The sequence below is a fragment of the Geospiza fortis genome, unplaced genomic scaffold (genome assembly GCF_000277835.1).
Source record: "Geospiza fortis unplaced genomic scaffold, GeoFor_1.0 scaffold194, whole genome shotgun sequence".
Lineage (NCBI taxonomy): Eukaryota > Metazoa > Chordata > Aves > Passeriformes > Thraupidae > Geospiza > Geospiza fortis.
This window is the reverse complement of record NW_005054322.1, coordinates 4,590,344-4,614,597: the sequence shown is the minus strand read 5'-3', so window position 1 is coordinate 4,614,597 and position 24,254 is coordinate 4,590,344. Positions and strand designations below refer to the sequence as shown.

The 24,254-nt window shown below is 40.9% G+C and overlaps 1 protein-coding gene across 1 annotated transcript in view; it reads right to left on the bottom strand.

The window, feature by feature from the left end:
* LOC102043625 (SET domain bifurcated histone lysine methyltransferase 2) overlaps nucleotides 1–24,254 on the bottom strand; it is a 48,873-nt gene that overhangs the window by 23,417 nt on the left and 1,202 nt on the right. Inside the window, exons 3-14 of the mRNA XM_031056784.1 lie at nucleotides 21,944–22,066; nucleotides 20,448–20,513; nucleotides 19,770–19,872; nucleotides 18,186–18,752; nucleotides 16,577–16,696; nucleotides 15,409–15,578; nucleotides 14,443–14,665; nucleotides 13,469–13,556; nucleotides 12,418–12,511; nucleotides 11,428–11,756; nucleotides 10,661–10,749; nucleotides 8,782–8,877 (exon numbers count right to left, since the gene is read on the bottom strand). Of these exons, the coding sequence (XP_030912644.1) occupies nucleotides 8,782–8,877; nucleotides 10,661–10,749; nucleotides 11,428–11,756; nucleotides 12,418–12,511; nucleotides 13,469–13,556; nucleotides 14,443–14,665; nucleotides 15,409–15,578; nucleotides 16,577–16,696; nucleotides 18,186–18,752; nucleotides 19,770–19,872; nucleotides 20,448–20,513; nucleotides 21,944–22,066 (2,068 nt within the window). The remainder of the gene's footprint in view (nucleotides 1–8,781; nucleotides 8,878–10,660; nucleotides 10,750–11,427; nucleotides 11,757–12,417; nucleotides 12,512–13,468; nucleotides 13,557–14,442; nucleotides 14,666–15,408; nucleotides 15,579–16,576; nucleotides 16,697–18,185; nucleotides 18,753–19,769; nucleotides 19,873–20,447; nucleotides 20,514–21,943; nucleotides 22,067–24,254) is intronic.

The following is a 24,254-nucleotide window of genomic DNA, read 5'->3' as shown; positions in this document are numbered from 1 at the left end:
GGGGGGAAGGCGCGCCGCTGAGGCGCCGGTCACGTGATAAGGGAGGTGTGTCCGGGCCACCGCCGGGCGCGCCGGGGGGTACGGCCCGATGCCCGGGTTCGATACCCATGCCTGGCACCGCCGCCGAGCAGCCATTCCCGAGGGCTTTCGCCGTGGGAAAGGCGATCCCCTGCATCCCTCCCTAGCCCCGTGCTCACTTTTCACAGAATCACAGCACTGCTGTCCAACCTAAGCCTCTCCGGGTGCAGCTTCCCGTCACTTGTTGCCAGTGGGAAGATGCCGACCCCGCGCTGGCTACGCCTTCCTTTCAGGCAGTTCTATAGAGGGGTAGTGTGAAAAGCGCATATTACCTGGCTCTACGCAGATATTTGCTATATGTATTATGTTGTATTGATTGGTAGTGCTGTATTAACATTTTAATAGTATGGTAAATGTAGTTTTGTAGTTAAAATGTAGCTTTTGTAATTAAAATAGAAACTATGTTTGTAGGATATTTTTTTAAAGTGAGGAATGAGGTATTCGCACCGAGATAGCAGCGACAAGATACCTAAATCTTTCAGAGAAAAAGAATTTATTGCTCCCTTATCAGAAGAAACGAACTTCTTCCTGCCTCGATCAGTTCTGAAGACGCTGTCAGGATTCAGAGGAAGAAGTTGACGCCGACCAGACAGAATCCTGTGAAATACAAAGCTGTGTTTCGTGTCAGGTACATACAGGCAACGTGTGTATTTGTGATTGTGATATGTGTGGAAACCGACAGTGGGATAGTTATAAAGATGAATTCTAATAATAACTGAGGAAAGTAAATCATGGAAGAAGGCCTTTGAACCTGTGCTTTGTTCGCAATTAACCTTGTTAAGTCTTAAATTGATTGAGGAGCATTTGAACTAAAGCTTTAAGGATGTTGCTTTTTGACAGGAACTTTCTGCTTGTAGTTAAGCCTTAAAGAGTTTTGCAATAATAACCTTTTGAAGTATAATTTTAGAATATTGGTTGTAGTAAGGATCTTTGAAACTATAGCTTTAGAATATATAAAAAGGAAATATGCTTGTCTCATGCCTTAACAAAACAGTGAAAAGCAGCTTGAGAAAGGAAGATGAACATCAATTCAATGATTAATAGTTTCAACCAAGGGAAGCTGGACATCACTGTCATAAGATTTATAGTCCTTGCAATCAAAATGTGGACCCACATCTAGAATCTGGACCTCACCAGCTGGGAGACTTCTTTCTTCTTTCGGAAGCTGGACCCCCACCATCTGGGGATACTCCTTTTCTGGGATACATCCTGAGAAAAACTAAATCACAATAGTGTATAGAATTGTGGCGTAAAAATTGGGAATAGAAACAGCTGATGAGTAAAAATTGGAAATAGAAACTGCTGAGAAAGCTTATGAGTACCCCTATAAATACCTGTAAGCCTCAACTATCAGTGTGCAGTTGGAGGGACAACTTCCCCCACTGTACCCAGCGCTGTATTGCTCATACTTTACCATATTAATTAATAAATTGATTGCTGCTTGAATATTGGCCTAGTCAAGAATGGAATTTATGCATCATGTATGAGATGTATGAATATGCAACAGGCTATTGCTTTTAAGGGTTAATCCTGTGTTAATGTGTGTTCTTTTTTGGGGCTTATATTGCCCAGAAAAAGGTACCTGGACTGTCCATAACTCTTTGTTCTTATTGTCTCATATTGTCCTAATTCAAATTGTCCAAATTATTATTACTCTAATTGTATTACTATTTTTATAAAATGGTATTTTATTACTATTAAAATTTAAAAATTTAAAAACAAGTGATTGGCGTTTTTCATGGGTAGGGCCACCTGGGAGCCTCCTTTTCTCCAGACTAAACACCCCCAGCTTCCTCAGCAGCTCCGCACAGGACGCGTGCTCCTGATCTTTCCCCAGCTCTTCTGCCCTTCTCTGGACATGCTCCAGCCCCTCCATGTCCTTCCTGATGTGATAAATGAATATGATTGATGCTAAAAATTGTAACTATATCAATATTTTAGAAAATACTTGTTAAAAAGTAATGGAGGAAAAGGATGTGCAATTAGTGTCACAAAAAAAAATGTTTTCAGATGTTCATGAGAAAATAGGATACAGGATGGAGTATTGAGATAAGCAATATCCCAAAATGGATCCTGGCCTCGGGATAATTAAGGGGTCAGCCTTGAAATGGACAAAATTGGGATGATTCCAGGTATCTATGAAATAGTAAGGCTTATTTTTGGAATGTAATGCTGGCTTCTATAACACAAGACTTGGGGTGCATTTGCAGCCCATGGTGTTGTTCAAAGGACAGTGATGATGATGAGAAGCCTTCATCAGATGTGACCACCAAAGAGCCAAGAAGACCCCTTAGAAACAAGCGGAGCATGGCACTGTGCAGTATAGTGATGTAGATTTCAAGAATCTCCTCCTATCAAAAATAGGAGATTTACAGGAAAATATTGATGAATATGTATTAGCATACAGTATATAAGTTGTGTTTGGATTTCTTTATTTTTTGGTATGGGAGGCAGAGTGAGAAACACCCTCCTTGTATCCCAGTCGGGTTTGTACCCCGGTGTGTTTTGCTTATGCCTTATCAGAACCTTAATCAGACTTAAATAATCACTGCCAAATTTACTTTGTACATGCTTACCTGAGTGTATTCATTTTATATAACATTGCTGCTAAATTCTAATTTTGTGGTTTATTAAATTAGACATATAGGACCTCATTCATAACACTGATTATAGGGGTCAAAACTGAACACAGGATTTGAGGTGTGGCATCACCAGGGTCAGGTAGAGGGGTACAATCACCGCCCTGGTCCTGCTGGCCACACTTGCTGATACAGGTGTGAGAAATTAACCCCACTTTTCAAAATTTTTAAAAGCTTAATAAGGGATAAGAGGGACAAATCAGTAACAGCGCTGGGTGCTTGGCTACGGCCAGAGGAACATCAGCTAACCACAGTAACTCTTCTTACATGTTTTCTCTATTGCATTGGTCAAATACATATTCATAAAGATTATACATGCTCAAACATTTCTTTGAACTCATTTACATGTTCTGGGAATTCTTTAGCTTGGTTTGACCCCTGACCCACCTTTTTAGAGTGCATGCAGTAATCGTGGATGTCATTTTGAAGGTTGTGTGTCACTTCCTCACAACAGCCCCTGTTCTGTGGTTTCAGCAGGTCAGAGTTATTGATAGTGAAATGGTCAGTAGCAGGGATCCTCATCCCATCCATTCCTTAAATGTTATCTGGCCATGCAGACAGTTTTAGCTATTTCCACAAGTAGTTTAAATCAACATCAACTATTTCACAAATATATCTGAGTTATTCTCACCATTGTCAGTTAGTTACAAAAACAAAAGTATTAGTTATTATTTCACAACTATAGCTACTTCTGCAAAAGTTAACACTGTAATGCACAACACAGCATCCACTTGAATAATGTGCAAAAGTCAATACATAATTAGTGAAAGCCAACAACTGCATGGTTATTTAACACCAAGATAGCAAAGGCAGAGAACAAAATACCATAAAAGGAGAATACCTTTATGGTATTCTCCATAAGTTCTCCAAGTCTAGAGTGGTAGAAGGCCATCCTGGACTGCCTCCCTGACGGACCCTTGGAGACTGTAGCTGTGGATTTATGCAGTGCTGTGACAACCTGAGGTGGAGTTGTAAACAGTCCCCAATAAATGTGCAAAGTCATTTGGCAGAGAAAGGCAACTGCAACAGAATAAAGGATGCTTGCTACAGAACTGGGTGTGCTTTTGGCTGTTGCCACACACAGAGCGTTGTTACTTTTGCTTTGTTCATCTGTCCCCTATTATCCCTTATTAAACTCTTAAAATTTTGAGGAGTGGGCTTCGTTTCTCACACAGGCCAGGATGCCACTGGCCTTCTTGGCCACCTGGGCACACTCATGTTTAGCTGCTGTCGACCAACGCCTCCAGATCCTTTTCTGCTGGGCATCTTTCCAGACACTCTTCCCCCAGCCTGTGGGGCTGCCTGGGGTTGTTGTGACTCAGGTGCAGGACCTGGCACTTCATCTTGTTGAACCTTCTCCAGCGAGCTCATCAGCCACATTAATAGGCATATTCTGGCTCATCAGGTGTCAGAACCCAGGACATTCCTCTGGCTGCCCTGGGTGATCCGAGACCCTGGCAAGGGGCTCAGAGACCTTGGCATGGAGTCTCAAAAACACCTGTGCCTTCCATTTTAGCCCATGGAAAAAATTATCAACTTTGTGTGATTTACAAGCCACAAGAGTTTGAGTAGAATGATAGTTAATTTGTCACAGGGTGAAAAAGTAGAATTTTGGGGTTTTAGAATGGGGGTTCAAGAGGCAAGATGGAGGAATCTGGGCATGTCCTGTCTTTCTTCTTCTTCTTCTTGTCCTCCATCTTCTGCTGTGATAGTGACACTTTTTGATTGGTTTAGAGTAGAGACAGACTGTCTAACATAGGTGATAGGTACTGGGAAATTATTGTAAATAAAGTACACGTAGTTCTTAGTATAAAAAGTTACCACCCCAAGGGTGGTCAGTGTGCCACAACCTGACCTGCTGGATAGATCTCTGCAGGTCAGAGAAAGAATGTAATATGTAAGAGAAAATATCAACATTGAAAAGCAGAACTGACGAATCTCAACTTCTTCTTTGGTCGTGGGGCTGGGAAAAAAAGAGACTTTCTAATACCTCGGGGGTAATTTCAACCACAGAAATCCGAGAATCAGGAGGCTATGCCAAACACAACATGGAGCTTTTAAGGTCTGTTCCCTTTACCTAGATCAGCTTTGACTTTTCAGCACTGCTGGCATCATTCCAGTTGGTTTCCCAAATTCCTTTGCACCTGTCCTGATGCAGCATATCAGACCTAAGATCAACTCCTGTGTCCAGGCTTGCAATTAGGTTACATCTATTAGCCAAATACTGCTATGCAATTCCAATTCCCAGATCTATTATCTAGATTATATTCAAATGAGTCAACATGATTCAAGCACCCAGAGGTGCATAAATCTTAAACTAGTAAAATCTTCCTAACAGAAGTCTGTTCTTCAACACAGGAAAAATTCTCTGTGGAGAATTTCCAAAGAAAGTCCAAAACCCTTGTGAACTCTTCCTCCAAACTATTGTGCTATCAAGCCATATAGTTCTGTGAAAGAGCTGGAAATTAATGCTCAGTGCTTTTTTGGCAAAAAAAAAAAAAAAAGAAATCAGTTAATAAGCTCTAGTCCAGTTTCTTTTATACTTAAGCTCTAAGTGATCTTCAGCTGTCTTTGCATTTGTATGCTTATCTTGGGTACTAATGCTTATTACCATGGAGCCCTTATCCATCCTCACATCCCTACTATTCCTCTATAGGGACCATCTTGCTCACTGTAAGAGCTGTGAGTCACATCTCAATGCACCTAATTCCCATCAGGCACTCTTCATTTATGATGCCCCCGACAGGCTGATGAGAAGTCCCAAATGTGTCATTCCACGGGTGCTTTGAGTACTTCACTTGGAATATCATCACCTGTTTTTTCCATCAGTGCTTGTGCTCAGTGTTTCTACACACCGCTCTGCTAAAGCACGTGTGATACGAGGGGCTGTGCTCAGAAATATCCTCATCTGTGATCTGTGACAAGCAGAGGAGAGAGAGAGCTCAGGTGAGCATTCCTGTGGTCACTACCTGCAGAGATACTTGCAGGACACCTTCAGCACAACATGTTCTTGTAATACTACAGAAGCAGGCAGAAATCACACATTGTAAGGTGATTTTGCTCATGGATAGCTATGATCTCTAGTCTGGAGGAGGAAAATGAAGAATCACCAGCCTGGAGACAGACCTGATAAACCCAGCTAGCCAAAAAGCCCCGTCTCATACACAGGCCTTCTGTGACATCTACACTCACAGCAGGCTCTCCCATAGCTGCAGACCACATGGAGCAAGTAAGTGCTGCCTCTTTTAAATCATCAGGTCTGTATTCCTGCATTAAGAAACAGGGCTCTTCCTCACCAGCCCAGTATCATTAATTCCTACCTCTGATCTGGAATACATCCTCAACAGCAGTAAAATGTACCTTCTTCCACCCCCTGCTCCTGAAGCTTTAAAAACATTCCTGAAGCATTTAAAAAACATGTTTTACATAGACACAGATGTTTTCTGCATTTTCATTTGTTTAGAAGGCTAATACCACTCCTGGGTTACCTGTGGGTTTTGTCATACACATTGGCATGTCTCTGGTTAATACTGAAAAGATGATCCCCCAAGGCATATTCCCTCTGAATAGAGACTGATCTTCAATGAAGCAAAAAGCAACTGGGCTGAGTGCTGTCTACAGCTCACACAGGGGCTGCAGTGACAGAGGGGCTGATCAAGGCAAGAGTGGGTGGCTCTGACCTTCTGAAGAGGGACTGCACCAACACTGGGGTAACCCTGCTCTTCCCCATTCATCTCTGAAGATGGGTGGTGAAAGCCCACACAAACCCAGAGTGTGATGACAGACACCAAAGCTGAGGAGAGGTTTGCTTGCTGGATGTGTCAAACTCTCAAACAGAGCTGAGAGAGAGAAGATCTGAGGTTTCACTGTAAGCAGAATGGTTCACAGGTCTGTTATCTCTGTGAAAGGTCCACTTTTAACAGGCTGAAACTCCTTATGCATGATGAAACTTGAAAAATCCAACAGCATCATGCATTGCAATACAACCCCATGACTTTTAAGCTTGAAGCATACAAAACAAACAAACAAAAAAACCCACTTAGGGCCACAGATACCATGTTTGTCCATAGTTACACAGCACAGATACAACCCAATTAAAACAGAACCCTAAGCCATGAGTGCATTAGACATCCACTGCCTCTTGGCCTCAGGGCTGAGAACTGGCTCCTGCTTATCTTTCATTTTGCAGTATAGGCTTGGACATAACCAGGCCACGACCTTCATTTGTTCCAACCATTTCTCTGAAAACCCCCACAGGAGCAGAGTGACACGGTGAGCACTGATGCATATGAACTTGGAATCTCGGATACCAACCATGCAATTAACACATGAATAGTGGTGGTTCTTCCAAGACTCATTTATCAAGGAACAAAGAAAGGTGCAGGTACAAGACTCTCATGTTTACCTTCTCCAACAAAGATAATTTGACTTCAAGCCAACCACTTTATTCCATAAACGACAGCCTGAGTGAACCTTTTTTTTAGCTCTCATGCTAATCAGCTGGCTGTACGGCAGTGATTTCCCTGTGAGCTAGGATGCTCTCAGTGTTACTGCTCGAGGCTGAGACACACCTGATCAGCTGCAGGTTTCTGGTAAGTGTCCTATGTCACACACAGTCTTGTACTATAGTGCCACTGGATTTTGTATTGGTAACTTTAAATCATTATAATATCCTCTGCAGTAACAGAGTAAACTTTGTTATCAAACTTCTTAAGTCTTACTTTTACAACATTTTTAATAAAACCACTTTTTTTGAAACCTTTGGCAGTGGTTTTTCAAGCATCTAAATTGCTCATCTGCGCCACCTCCTTGCTCGCCCAAGGCTCCAACACATTCAAAAGCCACACACCTGCACAGCCATCCCTTGCTCCATTTCAGAGCCACATCCTGCATCTGCACTCCATGTCTCCTAATGTAGCTTGTTTCTCTCTTACCAACAAACCCTGTGGTAAGCAATTCTGTGGCCCACCTGTCCCATACACAATATGGCACTGAGATGAGGTACACTGGATTTCTCAAGGATTTCTCTGTGTGTCACAAACGTGGAGAGAGGCGCAATCCAACAAAACCCAGTCATTTCTCTCCTGCTGCAGCAGAACTTATCCAACTCATTTTGTAGCACAAACACAGCTCTGCAGAACTGTTCTGTTTAATTCTGTCTCTGTTCAGGACAATCTGTCCCACCAGGTGCAACAAGCTTAGGTGTATTTGAACAATTCCTAGTGCCCATACAGGTAGTCTTGCATTCATAATGAATTTCAGAAACCTGAGTTTTGCTAACTCAGCACTGTGGAGAGGCACAGAAAACACTAAGGAACTGTTGCTCTCATCATTCGTGCCTCTGCTGCAGATGGCATGGAGCAGGAATTCTTCCAGTGCACTGTGAACTTTGCTTGTGGATTAGAAGCAGGGAAGAGGAAGACCAATTACCTAGTGTTACAGACATTTCTTTTATGAAAAATCCTCTCTTAGGATTTTCATGCTGAAGCTGAGAAGTTCAGCAACCAGACATAAACAATAGGTTATCTGCTTCTGTGGAATGCAACAGGTCAGTTCTGGATTCGCCCAGATTGAGTGTTTGGAAATAATGGCCAATCCAGAACTGAGCTCTCTCGGACACAGTCCGAGAGAGCAAGGTTTGTTATTCATTCTTTACTTTCTATTCTTAGGTAGTTAGCAGCTTCTGGAAACTCTCCTTTTCTTTTCTTTTTAGTATAGTATAATATATATATATATCATAACATAATAAATCAAGCCTTCTGATCATGGAGCCCATCTCGTCTCTTCCTTCACCCCGAAAACCTTGTGTCCAACCGACGACAACCTAGGAAAGGCTTGATGCCTGTTCTTAGGACAAACAGTACTATTTCTGTAAACTACAAAAGTGACATTTAAATGTAAATTTAAAAAATCATCAGGTGAAAGGCATTTTAGTTGAATGCAATTAGCACCACAGACTTGAGGGCTGTTTGCTGAGTAGTCATCCCTTCCAGCATATAAATTCCCAGGTACAAGTAGTGTTGACAGTAGGAAAGGTTTTGCCTATAAGGTTTTTTTCCTGCACTTCTGAACTCCACAGTGACAGGAAATTTCTGTCTCTGGCATGCTTCCAGCTTCATAACCATAATCCCAGGTGAGCTCGGTTCCAGCTTTCACATGCCTAAGGAATAAAACAGTTAATTTGCTTGAACTAAGTGAAACAGTACTGTGCTAACAATTTGTCACCAACAACACACATACAAACCAGAAAATTGTAGGGGGCAAGGAGCATCACACAGGCAGCTTGGGATGGGAAGGAAACAAGGCAGACAAGGAGTCGCTGGCACACTCATACTCCTTTAGCTATGGAAATTGCAAATAGGGTTAGAGTCTATTGTCTAAACAATGTTCTCTAACTTAGAGGCAAATTCTGGGAAACAAAAATCAAACAAAAGACCCCCAACCAAAACCAGAACAACAACCAAACAAAAAACCAAAACCAAAACAACAAACAAACAAAAAACACCAAAAGAAAAACCCAAAACTCCTTAAAACAAAACAAAAAAGGAAATCCACGTAAGCGATCCATCTAAATGAATAACACGGTTTTCAGTTTTGTTATTTTTCCTATGTACAGTGCATCACTGAAGTTTGAACAGATCTTTAGCTATATTGTTGAAGACTGTCATCTTTGGTCTGGCAGGCTACCTTTTAATGCAATTGCACTATGTGCACCAAGCCCAAAACTCAGAATTAAACACATGCTCCTCATGAATCAGCTGCTCTGGTAGTAAAATAGAAGAATTGTCTAAGGCAGGAAATTCATTGTCCAGAATGAACACCAAACTAAATACCTGAGATTATGATGCTGAGGAACAACTGATGGAAAATGTAAGAAAATATGAATATTGTGACGAAGAGAGTAATTCTCTGATGTTTCTCACTGGATATGGTATAGAGGACATCCAGTGAATTCCTAGGCAGCTGACTGAGAACAAACAATGAGGACTTTTCAAACAGCACATAATTACAGTCTGGGACTTGCTGACTTGAGATGGTCTAGAGGCCAGACATGTAAAACAAATAAAAAGGTGACTGGGCAAATTCATGGGAGACATACAATTAAGCTCAATGATCCAGATGAAGTCCTTAATTTAGAAAAGTTGTAAAAGGGTGATGTCCAGAAAATGGAAGAGCCAGCGAGGGGAACTCTCCTTCAACAACCTTCTTCCCTAAGTGTCCTTGCTGGTCACTATTGTCTCTCTCCAGTGGCCTCAGTCCTCACTACACTACTTTACCAAGTACTTGAGCAAGAAAGACACTAGCTAAAACAAAATCCTGTCTTGGATGTATTTCAAAACACTGTCCTCACAGTTCTTGGAGACCTCCCAGTGCAATCCACAGCATCTGTGTCAGTATGGAGTAGAGCTGCAAGGCTCCACAGAAGATCAGTGTTTGGTGGAACTGGTTTGTTGGCACAAATTCTCCCCTCTCTGTTCTGTTATCACCTAGTTCTACTGATGACATGCATGTCAGCAAACTTCATTCATACAATCCATCTTTCCTCTCCTAGGTTGAGCTGCTGCCATACTGTGTCTTGCTGGCACCAGCTCTCTGTACCTCTCCTTCTGTTAGATGAGTGGATCTTGGCCTTCTGAATGACCATGCTGAGTAAAACCTATTTCTCCACTGAAGAAGATTATCACTGAAGTGGACACATCAAAATTAACCTTCCCTACTTTACATTTCAGTGCAAAACTGAAGTAAAACTCATTAATGATAACCAATCACTGTATTTCTTCTGCCTTTAGTGCACAATAAGAAGTCACCTCTAAGACAGTTCTGTGCTTTTATGATCTAAGCATCTGCCCCACCCCTCAGTGTAATTATACTCCAATAAGTGAGCAGTGGTTTTTTTCCTCCTAGTGCCTTGAATGAACAACATTAAACTTCCAGAAATTCACCTGTTTGTGAAGAATGCCACCCATGGAAAACTTCTGTTGTGAGTTTCTACAAACACACTTTGTGCAAAGAGATTTGGGTAGCAACTGTGCTGTAAAACAGAAAATCTGAATTAGAAACAGTCCAACACCACATCATTGGCTGAAAAACAATGTCAGATATCATTTTGTGTCAGATATCTGCCACCAGTAAAGGTAGTTTCTTCCTTTCCTTCTTGAGGCCACATGGGAAGTTTATCACCCAATGCCATTGCCAGGGCAGCAGTGCTGGGGGGCAAGCAGTGGATTACATGACTGTGTGTTGGCCAAGTACAGGATGTGAAAGGTCACCCAGGGGAGCTCATGGGAGCGGAAGGAAGGTTTCTGCAAGATGCACTACTAATATTAACACCATAATACCTCTGCAAGGAAGAACAGTTTAAACATATGCAAGAGTTTTGCTGTAAGACATATTCACACCAATGAAGAGAAAAAATCATTTGTGTAAGGCATGTTCATGCCCATGAAGAGAAATAAATTATTTGCAGTGTACCTGCAGATGTGTCTATGAACTATTTGTCTTAGCTGGAGGTACTTGGCAATTGAACAGCCAGTGTGACCCAACCTACTGTCCTGTCACCTGTGATGGCAGGGAGCACCACATGTGCCTCTCTTGTCATGCACCCACCACCCATATGGTTTATGTTCAAGAACTTTCTAGTCTAAGCTTAAATAAGTAAATTATGTATTTGCAGAGGCAACGAAGAGAACCCATGCAATTTAGTACTTACATTTAGAAAACGACCCACATTTCCTTCTTTTGTGGCATCCAGTACATAAATATTTTCTTCATTACTGTTCTTGGGAAGCATCCCATCACCCTCAGACTCCTCACTAAGTGCATCTTGTTTTTGCTGCCTGCTATTGTCTTTGCAGTCAGTTTTTAGGGGTGCATTGCTGGATGGCCTCACAACACAGGTGTCATCCAGCACAGTGGACTTGCCACACTCAACACCCTGCAGTGACAGACTCTTCCTTTCACATCTTGCACTCTCTACACCAGCAGAGTCAGTCTGTCCAATGTCCATCAGATGTTCTCCCTTCTGCTGCTGGGTGGATTCTGTCAATGGACATATATGTTATTTCTCAACAGCAGCTTAATGCCAATGCCTTTCCCTTGTTTGGTCCCAAACTCTTAGCCACTCACTCTTCCTACATCATCCAGAATCTAAGCAGCTTCCTTGCTATCTACAAGTCTATAACACAATTTTTCCATTAATCCTCCCACAAATGACTGTTTCCCACTGTGATGTCTAAAGCACTTGCTCAAGGTGCCTCTGAGTGACCTAGTGTCTCACTCTTCTCAAATCCCATTCCAGACTGACTTTTCCCACATAGCAATTTTTATCATTCTCCACCTTAATTCCCAAGAGAATCACAAACTGTAATTAAGACAGAAGCAAGATGCATGTGCAAATAGCATCACTTTCACACTGCCTCTCCAGCTTGACGTCCCCCCACTCCAGTATTATATCCTGCTCAATTTTTGTTGGCTGGAACAGGTACAGGGTGTGACACAGCAAGATCTGCAAGGCTGACTTTCCCACAACTGTACAGGATTTGAGAAGCTGCTGTCTGGACAGTTCAACACGTTTCAACATCTATAGACAGCATTGTTCTACTCTAAGAAGTGGCCTGCCCACACTGTCTACATTAAAGTCTACCCCCTAATGGGACACAACTGTACAAAGCATGCAGTACATAGAGCTCTGCAAACCTACTTTGTTTTCCTTTCTTTGTTCCACTGGTTAGTTTTGTTTTGCTTGGCTGATGAATCTGAGAACTATCATCTTCATCTGAGCTGGTACTGTGCACCTGCATATCAAATGAAAAGGCTGTGATGTGCTGCATGCAACTCTGGGCCAAGAGGGCACAGCAAGTGTCTTTCAGAACTCCAAGGCTGAAATTTCAAAGCTATTGTAATGCATAGCTGTGGCTAAATTTGAGAAGTTAATACATTTACTGCAACGCAACATTTATCTTAATTTCAAATTCTCTTTCAGAAAACCAGGAAAGAGTCCCCCAATAATTAAGACATGTAAGTAAGTGCTTAAGTCCCAATAATTTCACCAGAATTTTAAGTTGCTTAGCCAAATGCCAAACATGCTTTTTACACAGTTTAAATGAAATGACCAGATGTGGCAGAATTTCTCCTCTCCCATCAAAAAAAGGCAATTAGTTATGGGACCCCTAGAATAGACAGCACTGCAAAATGTTTGCATGAAAATTCCATGTGCGTTTCTTAAGGGCAATGAATCCAGTAAAACCTACTAAGTTTACACCAGTTTTCCTCCTCTGCACATGTTTGCAGGCAACACTTCACACTCATGAAAGGTCAGGAGTCATATTCAGGTCAGTTCTCCCAACTCTGTTACTGTATGAGAAAACTGCATAGACATCCTGGAATTCCCTTCTCTCCCTGCTGTGCCATTCTCTGGGGAGACATCACACAAATATTATCACTCTGACCTCCTAACCCCGTACACAAGGGGTGCAGGGGGAGAATAATTACTTCAGGCTCTTGAGGAGTGTAAGTGAAGGGGGGAGAAGGGAAGGCCATGAGAGTAGGTAGTGCTGGTCTGGAGGAACGTGCTGAAGGACTGATAATGGAGAGGGGATGGGATGCAGCTTCCAGCACGACAGCCTAGCTCACAGTGTGACCCAATCTCATGAAGAAAGGTCAATAGAACTATCTAAACATACAAGATGAAAATGTCAAAGTTAACATACATATTCAACACAGTGAAAAATGAATCTGTTAAAGCCACTTACTACCATTTTTAGCTGGTGATTGCGAAAAACAAGTGTTCTAGTTCCAGGCCTCCTCACTGCTGCATTACTTGAGTTCTTCTGATGAACTCTGCACAGAAAGGTCAAAAGGAAATGATAAAGGACAAACAGACCCATAAGTAACTCTCACAACATACATTGCTCTAACAGTCTCTAGTTCCAGTCTCTTCTCTAGAAGGAACTACAGTAGAGCCTGTGGTCTGGCCTCACTCCATGTTCTGTGAGTATTTTGTTTTTAAGAATTGAGAACCTAAGCTAGGTTCTTTATTGTATTTGTAAGAAAGCAGTTGCTCAAACTTTTTTGAGAGATCAGCAGCTGCTTTTATATTCTTTTCCAGTTGTCATGCTGAGAACCAAACTGTCTGTTGCTTTACTATTATTATATCAGATTATCTCAAAATAGAGCACCTACAGAGTTTTGCCTTTTCCTGCTACTACTTTCAACAGTTTTGACAGTACAGCTTTCAACTAGGAAAACATATTCACTGCGAAAGTGAGGTGTTGTCAGACTCTTAACAGGAGACGTTAAGGTTTCTGGCAGGAAAGGTTATGTTACAAATAACAAAAGGTTTAGAGACTGGGAGCAAAGGGCAGAACAGCTGGTGGCTGATGTATTATCAAACCCTTCAGTGTCATCTAGTGTCTTTAAACAATTTATTTCAAGTATATTTTATTAATTCTTTCAAATTAGCATTCCCATTAATGCTCTGAATAGATCAAGTACAGCCAAGAGATGAACTGAATTCCTAGAAAATGCCAAATGGTACACATAAGTAAAATTAATATAGAGGGAAAACTCTGTCCCACTAGAAGAAATAATTGGGAATTTAAAAAGAAGTTCAGAAAGAAAAAAACCACCACCCTCATATGAGGACATACTCTGAGTGATACAACAGAATTCCTAGATTAGCAGAATATTAGTTTTGTTATGCTTAAGCTTACTTTGATAAACTTACAGAATTGATTTATTTTCATTATCCACAGTCTGAGACAAAGAATCCTGATTCTCAAGAATGTAATTTTTGTCAGTCTGCACTAGTTCAATCACTGAGTCTGAACGACCAAGGTCAAGTTTTCTTTTTTTGGAAGAAAAGTCATGGCCTCTATCATTCACTGCACTTTTCTCCTTCAGCTCTTGCTCAGCATCTCCCAAAACTTCAGCTCTGCTCATTAATCTGCCTGAAAGAAAAAGTAAAGTTTTCTTGGTATTTTTTTTAATGCTTGTTTGCTGAGTCACCCTCACTAGCACAGGTCAAACTTAGATTAACAAATAGAAGAGCATTACTTGGGAAAGCAAAATATGAATGCTGTCTGTAATTCTATGATGTCAATATAGGCTGAAGTGCAAACTGAATCAGAGAAGGGCATGTAGTAATAAGACAAAGGACAATGGCTTTAAACTAATGGAGAGCACATCTAGATTAAATATTAGTAAGAACTTCTTCACTGTGAAGGTGGGAGGCACTGGCACAAGTTGCCCAGAGAAGCTGTGAGAGCCCCATCTTCGGATATGTTCAAGGTCACTCTGGGTGGGGTCCTGAGCCACCTGGTCTAGTGAAAAGTGTCCCTGCCCACGGAATGCAACTAGATGTTTTTTAAGGTCCCTTCCAACCCAAACCATTCTATGATTTTATGATTTTTACGGAAGGAAAATTAGCCCTGGCATAGGATGCATGGATTTGTGAGGCAAAAACCAGCAGTCTGAGATAGCTTTTGCTCCATTTGTTTGTCTGCCACCATCTCATAGCAGAGCTTTTCAAAGTTCTTATTCATATTGTTCATATTGCAAGTTAAGATTACATTGACACACTTCTCTTCGAACCCTGCATTTCCCTGCTCTCAAAAAAAAAATCCAGGAACACACACACACCATGGGAGAGGAAGAATTATGCTACATGTCTTCACAGGTCCCCTCCTGCTACCTGAGTAAGTACAAACAAATGTCCCCTTGTCGATGTCATCCAGGCAGCGGACACCCCAGCCCTTCTTCTCCGTGTTGAACACTTGCAGCCTGACTTGAATGCCATGCTGTACAACTCTGTTCTGACACATCAGCTTGTCACACCTGCACAGCACACTACACTCATAAATCCTGTCAAGAGAAGAAAAACAAAGCACAACATAAATGGATGCATTAGCACAACGAAGTTCCTTATTAATTCCCCTTCTAAGCATCAACAAGGCAGTGGACTGAAATATAAAGACTCTGGCTAAAACTGATTGTGCAGCAATGCTCTGAAGCTTGTGACTTTCTTGACTCCTGGCTCATTAATTTTAAGAGTCTGTCTGCCAGATTTGGCATAACTATACATAAGATTACATATATTTTGGCATAAGAAAAGTAAATGCTATATTTTTGTTTTATAGGAGTAAATCACACAGAAACAGAAATCCCTAAGAAGCACCTAATTCTATATTGGAACTGATTTTAGCAAGACAGCATATGCCTGGACTTCACTGTGGCTGTCCATGCTAATGAAGCATTTCCAAAAGGACTCATAATTGTGGCTTTTTTGCTTCTGTTTCTGGGTTCTCTGACAACTTTAATTCTGCATGTCAGCCAAAAACTAATATCACACAGAGGACTGACAGGGGCTCCTCAAGCCCCCTGTAGCCTTTGGCTATTGCAGAAAGCTACCTTGCATAATTCCTCTCCTAGACACCTGAAGTAACTGGCATCTTCACCAGGCCACCTATTAATCCACAGGAGCTGAATAAGAGAAAGGGCAAACACTTGAAGCATTGGATGGCCTTTGGACATTCTTGGAAGGGTCACCCATAACCAAGTCTGGAAAAAGCAGCTGGCTGATGCATCTTTAGGATTCTGGTCACTCTTCACACTTCTCCTGGACCTTGACCTAAGCTGTGAAAACTGTAGGATCTGCAATACAAAAATTGGTTTTTTCCTCCTTTTATTCAAATCATACTAATTATTTTTTATCATCCTGATCTGTCACTAAAATTGTGACAAAAATGGAAGGTTTCAGTAATCCAAAAACTCCACATATTTTAATCCTGTGGCACTTAGACTGAACTATTAACTGCTGTTTTATTTGTATGCTCTTATTTTACTCCTGTAGTTTTTCTTACCCACTAGGAACAGGTCCCTCCAGTCTTTTGTAATGGTACCCACGAGATCTTTTACTACTTGGAGACGGAGAAATTTTACTACAGCCTCTTGCTGTTAGCTGTAGGCATGCACATTTTGACCTAAAAATAAGAGTAAAACATCTCAGAATGGATTTGAAGCAGTACAAATCAATCATAAATCTAGGTAATTTGAAATGCACTTGACTATACACACACACACACTTCCATATATACACCTGTATTCCCCCTCCCTGCTCCATTTACTCCACAAGGCTGTTTCAGGCACCTTTTTCCTTAGTCTCTTGGCTGGTTACCTCTGCTTTAAAATAACCATGTTCTCTTCACCCCAACCCCATTCTTCTGCCAAGCTCCTTAAATGGCACATGCAAACAGCTGAAGTACAACAGAAACTTATAGGCAGGACACCGTCAAACGGATCGAATGAATAAAAATCACCTCTTTTGGCACAGTATCCCAGTCTGTTTGCCACTACTTGGTTATCTTCCTCCCTCCTTAGCCCCCATGAAGTGAAGAATTTTACACTGTGGAAAATTCAAGCAACAGTGCTTGTCTTCACCATTGTATGTCATGACAACTTCAAAGAGTCACACTGATTGTGCAAATCCTAAACTCCAAACCTGCACATCAAAATAATCTCAATTCTTGTGGGACTTTAGTGCAAAGAAGTGGCATGCTGTGCGCTTGCTGTTTCTCACCACTCAGCTGAAACTAAATTACTAAAATTAAGTTTCATTGTATCAGGCTGCGATTTCCAGCTTTTGTTGGGTCATGAGCAACTATGTTGCACAGCAGCACGTGCAACTGTCCGAGCTGTCAATAATACAAAATGGATGCAACACCAAATAATGCCTACAGAGAGAGACCAGACAAACATCCTTCAAGAAAGTAGAAAAAAATACCTACCAAACTTGCATATGGTAACTGTGGCAGGTTTCCACAGTGTCTATAGCTCAGAGTTACTGGGATTTAGAAAAAGATGACAATGAGCAAGAATATTGGAACTGCTCAGACCACAAATGTATTCTGTAACCACTGAGTTTTGTAGTTTCTGTTTAGACAAGGGAAGGATGACGTACAGAAGTTGGGAACGGGGATGTTTCTTCATCTGCCCTCAGTAACCCTCTAAGTTCCAAATGATCTGATCCCTCAAGGCTGTCCCACCCCATCTTCAAGATGCCATTTAACTGCAGCAGAAATTGTCAAGCAGGATCCTTCCCTTTCATTCCTGCCATGAAAACAAGCTTGTCTCTGCTGGCACAAGACTCCCTTCCCTACTCTTTTTCCAAAGCCAAGATATCTGCTTGTCAGCTCCACCTGGAGAAGAAGCACTGCCAGTTTGGAAGAAAGAAAAAGGAACACAATAATCTGCCTGTTGATCGCTTCCTTCCCTACAACAGAGGGTGGATCAGTGGGAGCACCCAAGCTCTGGAGAAGAGAAAGACACAATGGTGTCAGTCAACACAAAGCATGGCATGGCACAAGATATTCCAGCAGCGCTGGTCCTGTTTGGTACTGCGCCTTCATACCCCACCACCCTGCTATTGAGGCATCGTGTGTCACTGGCCTGAGATGAGATCTTTCTACCCACCTATCGATGCAGCCATCTGTGCAGTCACAGGAATCAACAAACAGGCTGGAGAGATTGTTGAGATAATATCCACGTGGCCACGATGACTTCCGATATTTGAAATAAGGCAATCTTGCGTGGTCGAGATTGTTACAGAAGGAGACGGGCACAGACTCGGCTCCATCGCTAATATCAAACTCAAACACCAGGGGCTCGGGATTCATGGTGTTCCTACCCAACAGTACATAGGTGTTGAAGGAAAAGTGATCAACAAACAAGAAATTGCACTCTGTTTCAAACAAGTAGTTCCGCACATCTCGAAAGCTTCTCAGACTCCGACCACAAGGAGCTTTGTAATTCACATCCAGCGGCTTTGAAAGGCAGTCTGCTTTTGCATGGCGTCTTTGGAAGTCAAACAGGATGGGGATCTTCAGAGGATTTTCACCCCTGTAGGAACCCACTGCTCTGTTGACAAGACATGCACTAGAGCACTTATGGTTCTGATACTGCACATTTAAAGGTAAACCTTGAATTTTGCTAGATGCTTCTTTACTCCCTGAGCAAGTTCTTTCCATGTCCTCTTTTTCGCTATTTGAAGTAAAAGAGGAACAAAAAAAAGAAAGAAGAGCAGCATCTTAGACAACCAGTATTGTGTTCAGCTTTTAGCAGCTCAGTGTTTTTAGCCCCATTGCTAGAAGGCCCAAGGTTTCACATGGTGTAATTGTCCTAACAACATATAAAGACATATTCAGTTGCATAAAAAAACCCCAACTTCTTCCCAGAACTTACATGCTAAAACACAGCAAGGAAATTTTAAAAAAAAGGAACAATGTAGTCACTGTCATATTTTCTGGAAAAATCCCTTTGCCACGATTTCTTCTCCTGGGAAGCTGAGAAGCCTCGGAGAAAAATGAAAACAATAATTCTCTGATTGCTTCTCCTGTGTTTTGCTGCTTTGGAATGTGGTTTGGAGATTGTTTATCCAACATGTGAATTGTTTTTACTTAATGACCAATCACGGCCCAGCTGTGTTGGGACTCTGGAGAGTCACAGGTTTTTCATTAGTGTCTTGTTCAGCCTTCTGTCTGTATCCCTTCTCTATTCGTCAGTATAGTTTTAGTATAGTATTCTTTAATATAATATATTAACATAAAATAATGAATTGGCCTTCTAAGAACATGGAGTCAGATTCATCATTTCCTTCCTGCCATGGGGACCCCAGAAAATACCACACAACGTATTTGCCCCCATCTTTCAAATCAGTACCTGAGGCTAAATACTAAACACAGAGAGACTAAGTTACACACCTGACAATATGCACACTAAGGAAAGCCTGAGAACTGATGCTCAAGTCCTAACCCTGATAACACTCATGAACCTTTATTCACAATCACGCCCTATTCTGCAACATTCTCATGTGGGAAATCAGACAAGTCTATCCAATAGTTCAGGTTTTCCCCATAGGTCAAGTTAAAAACATTTTCACTTTGAAACTCAAAGGATTCAAACTGGGTTTAAAACACTGACTTGAGAAATACAAATTTTAGGACTCTCTCAACTGCAGTAGAGAATATGTCAAATAAGGAACTGAAAGAAGGTACTGACCTGTCAGAAGCTTCTACAGTGTCTGCAGCATTGTCACCTGGAAGAAGAGGCTGAATTTTGGGTTTGGTTTCCTGTACACCATCTCCATTCAACTCGTCACTTACTGAAAAAAATTGAATGTGGGCAAACTCTTCATCAAACCAGATTTCAATTTATGATTGAATTTACTTTAGTTACTAAAGAGATAATTAACAAAACACATTACAAACAAGGCATTGCTATGAACTACAGCTAACAAAAAGCTTGTTAGCAAGTGTCCCACTGAAAAATCTTCCATGTGGTTTTGAAAGTGACCAGAAAGAACACACACATGAAACACATTTCCAGATCTCCCTTCATTGTTAGAGATAAAAGGATGGCAAGCTATTACAGCCAGTGGAGCCATGCACAGGATAACTGCTCACAGACAGCTTGGGTTTATAAGGGCTTACTAGCTCAAATTCTCTTCCTGTGGTACAAGTATTATACATATACACACAAACCACAAAAATACAAACCCAGGTGAGAGTTCACAGTTCAGTACTTGAAGAAATTAATAATTAGGCTTTCCTAATTGTAATGCTAATGGCCTTCTCAGATTTATTTTATTGATTTCAAAGAAGTAAATTGAGCTTTTAGTGAGTAAAACAAGACAAATTAAATCCACACACCAAACAAACACAATGGAAATGCACATACCATTTGGCAAGGTTAAGAGATCACCTAGATTAGCTTCATTCACCAGTGCCCAAGCCTGCCAGCATTCTGTGCAAAAAAAACAAACCAAAACAGATAGTAAGTTGGATTTAAGCGATGATAATAGGTAAAACAAGGTGTTAAATCCTCCACAGACACTTGTTTCTCCTCACTTGCTCACCTAGAGCATCTCAAGACTGATACTACTCGAAACGTGCTGCACCACAGACCTGTGCAGACACATCTAGGAATTACAAAATTGTTACAGCTCACAGCACTAGTTGTGAATTGGCACTCAATATCTGCCAGCTTTTGGAAAGCTGCTGGAATGTCTCCAAACACACAAACTGGTGGCCTACAGTGGCAGCAATACATATCAAGATAATTTAGTGTAAGCTTCTACCTTGGTCATCAGACTGATCATCTTCAGGCTAGAAGTGCTGGAACTTGGCAAACCAAATTAATGCTACTTCTAAATTGGTGGAAATGGCCTTCAGATAGAAGAAGGCAAGACACCCATTCTGTCTCAACCTCTTACCCCATGCAAAAAATATTACAAGCTGGCAGACAATTCTCAGCAAAATCCACCTTAATATTTTAGCTTGAAACCTTTACAGAACAAAGCACTGAAAAATTCAAACTGAACTTTATCACAGATTCATTATGTCATCTGGGGATTCAAGTTCAACTTTTATCTCTGTACTGCTTTGATATTCTGTTGTAACAGTCAAGATGTGGGAGCTCAAGAACACAAAAAATTGCACTTCCAGTTTAGAGGAAGTGCTATATATAAAATGCAGAGTGCGTGGCTATATTAGTTTAAAAGCATCTTACACCACTGTACATTTTCTTGCACAAAAAAAACCCCAATAAGAGCCACAGATTACATTTATATGGGTGACTTAACAAAGGGAGCAATTTTACTCAATTAAATAAACAAGTAGAAAGAAATCTGTGTACTGCTCCAAGCTGATCAGAATTATGATTTTAGTGTATTTTGATGTAGACAGAAGAGGAAGCTTATTTCCTTGAAAATCAGGAACCATCTGAAATGCATTAGTGTCACATTTTTCTACTATTGTTTCATGTTATAATGGTGTCTCCGATAAAAAAAAATACTGAGGTGATTATTGTCCTACCCTAAAACCACTCAATTAACTGACAACAGCTTGAAAGGCTAAAACTTCTGATGATAAATGAAACACAAGGCACTGCAGACATTTAATTTCTTCTCAAAAATGAATACTTAAGTTCCACATGCTTAAGAGCCATTCATTGCTGAAAAAGTATACAGGCAAAACAAGAAAATAGCCAATTGTACCTGAAATTACTTTTCTTTTTTAAAAAAGAAAAGACTTTTTTAAAAGTTCTTAAAACCACCAACAGCTAAGTTATTGAAATTCAGAGGTATCTGGATTATGGCAGATATCACACAGACCTACAAAATGCAGGCCACAGCTACTCTGCAGTCCAGTTTAAACTCCACAAGGATTTCAAACCTTGGTTTGTTGCAGTTCCATTCTTGATCTTTTCCTTCAGCAAGGACAGCACATTTTGCAGCTGCTCAAATATGATGTCCACTCTTCTACCTCCCAATTGTGTCCAAAATGTCTTCACATCACCTGAAATGCAAATTACCATTTACAGCTCCTGACAAGTCTAAAAACATGCATAACTCCTAGTGGACTATTCAAAGGCTCCCACTCATTCAATTTGGAGTCACTTCTGAAAAAACAATCAGTACAGCAGGATTCATTAAACCTCCAGAAGTTTATTCCTAAACCTAATCAAGAAAGCAAAACAGAAGTCAAGTGATGAATTGGAGTGGCTTCCAATGGTGCACAATGCTCCTTCAAGCAACTTTCTAAGCAGGTCACAAAGGGAGCTGTGGAAGCCTTTCTTCAAAGACCAGCAAATGAGTCCCACTAAAAATGAATCACTGAAACTCACAGAAGCGACACAGGAGAATATTTTCAACTGAATGAACTGAATATTTTACTTAACAAAAGACACTGGGATTTTTTTTTTACAGCTGTAACCTCTCTTAGCGGCATAGGCTGACTATCCTATCCCAGCATTAGTTTTGGTATGTTTTGTTGGGGAAAAAACTTTCAAAATATTTTCAGATAAAAGCAGTTTGATGAATTTTGTTCAACAAGGGGTATCAGTTGAAAGAACTAACACACCCCATATACCATGCCTCCTTCCTCTACTAGAAAAAAATTTATAAACAACATTTTGTTTAAAGAAATGTTTTTTAAGCTACTGGTTTAGAACCTCTTCTCTTTCAAAGGTATGTACCTTTGAGGTGCTAAGCCCAGTCATGAAGGGTCTTGTAAAATTTTAGCTGTGCATCTTTGTCAAGGACTGTGAAAAGGAAATATGTTTCAATGTGTCAAAAGATGATGGCAGAAGAAAGAGCTAGTTCTTTCTCAGTTAATTTTGCTCTTCTTCAATGACCAAGCACAAAAGCATAAGCAAATCTGTTTTCCTACTCAATTTCTAGAAGTGGAGTCCACTATCACCACACTAGGTTTTACATTCCACTTTCAGACAGCAAATCTCTGTTGGCAAATGTGCTGGAATGACACCTTCCCAGCAGTCAAGAAATACTGCATTCTTGTCAGGCTCATTAAAAAATATTGCTTCATATTTGACTTAGTAGAGAATGACTCTGTCACCCAGGGTACCAGAAGCCCAGTGATGCTATGGCAGTGTGCTTGCTCTCAAAAGCACCATGACAGCAGTGAAAGAAGTAACAATCTTTTGTCACCACAACCCCTGCTGTTCATGTCACCAGCAGCTAAAGGCATAATATTTAATATAAAAGTACTTTTCTGTTGTGAAATAGCTTGATTTGGTACTAACTCTCAACAAAATTTAATGATCTCTTATATTAACAGAAATTTTTTAAACATGTGGAAAGCTTAAAGTCCAATTACAGGAAAAGTCACAACAATTTTTGGAAACCTACACTACTGGTGCAAGGGACACCACCTGCCCTGTGCCATTCCCACCCTTTTGCTGTGCATGACAGTACCACAAATTTAAAACAACAAAAGGTATATTTAATATTTGTGTTTAGAATAAAATTTTTAAAATACATTCAATTAAAAATATGCATTTAGAACTCCCAGTAATAAGTTTCTCCACTGCCGATTAAAACTGCTGTCCTTATTCACTACATGTTTTCAGCTATTTCCATACATTGACTAAATCTGTATAGCACTGGTGGATGGATTAATTCAGAGGATGGGTGACAGAAGTTTCTTGTTTCTGGGTCCTCAGCTACAATAATGTGTAGGCCATAGGGAAATAAAACACGCACCTTGGAAATGCCTCCCCAGTTCTCATGCTGGAGTGCCCCAAAACTCTGGCAGCAAAAGCTTTGTTTTGCACAGAGAAGCAAAGATTGCATTTTTGTTCACAGTATAATTTTCATTTCAGAAAAGACAGATGACCACACCACTAATCTCTCCAGTGCTAATGCTGCTACCACCAACCACAGCCAGAAGGACAGGGAATGAGCAGTCACGAGATACATCTACCTTGTCAACATTCAGAACCATCTCTTCAGCTGATGGATCAGGGTGTGCAGTGGCATCAGGCTGCAGGGATTTTCGTTTCCCTTTATAGAATCCTTGTGACCACATATCTCTTTTTTTCCCAGCATTGTGCAGGGGAATGCACAATGGGCTACTTACTCCAGCCACCAGATAAACAACCTGGGTGCATGTTTCCTGTAGTGCTGCTTACAAACCTCTTACACCATAAAAGGAAAACTATTGTCTTCCAGTAGTAATTTTCATA